The sequence below is a fragment of the Silene latifolia genome, chromosome 10, assembly GCF_048544455.1.
Source record: "Silene latifolia isolate original U9 population chromosome 10, ASM4854445v1, whole genome shotgun sequence".
NCBI lineage: Eukaryota > Viridiplantae > Streptophyta > Magnoliopsida > Caryophyllales > Caryophyllaceae > Silene > Silene latifolia.
Genome location: NC_133535.1, coordinates 132460639 through 132462693, shown reverse-complemented (window position 1 = coordinate 132462693; position 2055 = coordinate 132460639). Strand labels below are relative to the sequence as shown.

The following is a 2055-nucleotide window of genomic DNA, read 5'->3' as shown; positions in this document are numbered from 1 at the left end:
AACGAGCATGTCACGAGGCAACGAAAACGAGAGACAATTTTCGAAATTGGAAAACGAACATGTCACGAGGTAACGAAAACGAGAGATAATTTTCAAAATTGGATAACAAACATGTCACGAGGCAACGAAAACGAGAGACAATTTTCAAAATTGGACAACGAAAAGGCTGTAATGAAATCTGAAAACATCGTAAATGCATTAAAAACTGTTCCACATGCATGAAATAACAGTGTGCATGCATGAAATATGTAACTCATGTGTCCAAGGTCAAATCTTAAAGTAATCTCAAGTGAACTTTTAAAATGTTGCATTTTAATTTAGATTTTGGAATTTTATTATTAACTTTGACGGTTGGGGATGTGGTAGCAAAGAAGGATGTAGTGGTAGATCAAATTAATCGTCGTAAGGTTTTTTGATACTCGCATAATGTGTGCGTGAAATAACGTTCTTAGTGCATGAAATACATGTGTATGTGCATGAAATACCGTTGTATGTGCACGAAATAATGGTGACAGGAACACTCAGGCTTTACATTCTTTAATTGTTACATTCATTCGTTTTAAGAAAAAAAGTCCAACATCTATCAAATAAAATAAAAAGTCCCGAATTATTCAATAAGGCAAATGTCCAATATCTATCAAATAAAATAAAATTCCCGAATTTTTCAATAAGGTAAAATAAAAAATTACTCTACTCATTGTCGGTTGTCCTTCGGTCACAATTCCTACTGTCGTGGTTCGCCATCTCCCCACAGTCCCTGCATTTTCTTAGCGCTTTCTTGTTCACTTCCCCAGCTCGTTCTCTTTGTGAGATCAGCCATTTTCCCGAGCCTTTGTTTTTGCACTGCCTTGGAGGCAAAACCGTAATCTCACTAGGAATGTTTGTTCCTAAAAGCATCCCAATTTCAGCATTCTTGTCCTTTACCTTTGCAATACCAGTATTTTCACTTTCATTAGGGGTAATTTTTACCCTTTCCTTGAACTCACGCAAAATCCCAAGCAACTTATCACAATGTCCAGGACTCTGTTCAACAAGTGCCACACAAGTAAACAACTCTGACCATAACTCGCCAACTTTGTTTTTCTGTACATCCATTGATGTACAATCAGCAAGCAAATGGCCATTAGGGCCGACGATTGGCTGGCAGGTTGCTAGTTTGCTCCAATGACTAAGCAGGTAGTCACTTGGAACTTCGTGAATTCCCCGATCTTTAAAGACACACAGAGCATGTCGACAGAGTATTCCATGTCTTTCAAACTTATCTTGCAAGTGCATACCACTGAAACATCATCCTTCTTAAAACCAACCTTATACGTTTTATTTCGAACTTGATCTATGATATCTGTGTATAGAATTGGATAGGTTTTATCTTTTTCTTTATCCCCAACACCACATGAATAGCAAGCTGCTTCGACTTCCTTTTGAAACTCGCCGAAAATTGTTGGAGTGTAGATTTATGATGCATGCTTTTCTAGGGCTAATGGAGTCGACAACTAGGGGAAGGAGTTTTTTTATTGTGCAACAAGTTTCGAATGAGTCCATCTTTGAGCATCCATTGCACTCTCAAATCTCATCCAAAACTCAACTAGGGTTAAATTAGGATTAGTGAAGTTGCTGAAAAAGTGGTTTTCTGACTCTGACCTTGGAGGTCGTTCTCATCAAGCCTCCTAAAAACAGATCACGAAAGTAAGCTGGATCCCACATATTTCTGATGTTGTACTTCTCCTTAAGTCACTCGTTATCCGACAACCCATGAGATTCAACTACTGTTGTCCACCTTTCCTCAAATTCAGGCGGCTCCACATCTTCGCTCCAAACACATCGGTTTATCTTCTTCAGGAACTCAGTATCTTTACATATTACAGGCCCTACTTTCTTAGGCAACTTTTTTAGTATGTGCCACATGCAATATCTGTGTTGCACATTGTCTTTCCAGGCTAATTTCATTCCTTCTTCTATCCCCGCATCTTCATCAGTTATCATACAAACTGGATGACGACCCCCCATAGCCTCTACGAATTTCGTAAATAGCCAAGCAAAGGACTCCTTACTCTC

At 38.7% G+C, this 2055-nt stretch overlaps 1 protein-coding gene across 1 annotated transcript; it reads right to left on the bottom strand.

Moving 5' to 3' along the window:
- Window positions 1-690: 690 nt before the first annotated feature.
- LOC141608249 (uncharacterized) lies at window positions 691-1275 on the bottom strand. Its single transcript, XM_074427611.1, has one exon. It carries the CDS (start codon window positions 1273-1275, stop codon window positions 691-693), a length of 585 nt encoding a protein of 194 aa, XP_074283712.1.
- Window positions 1276-2055: the final 780 nt, after the last annotated feature.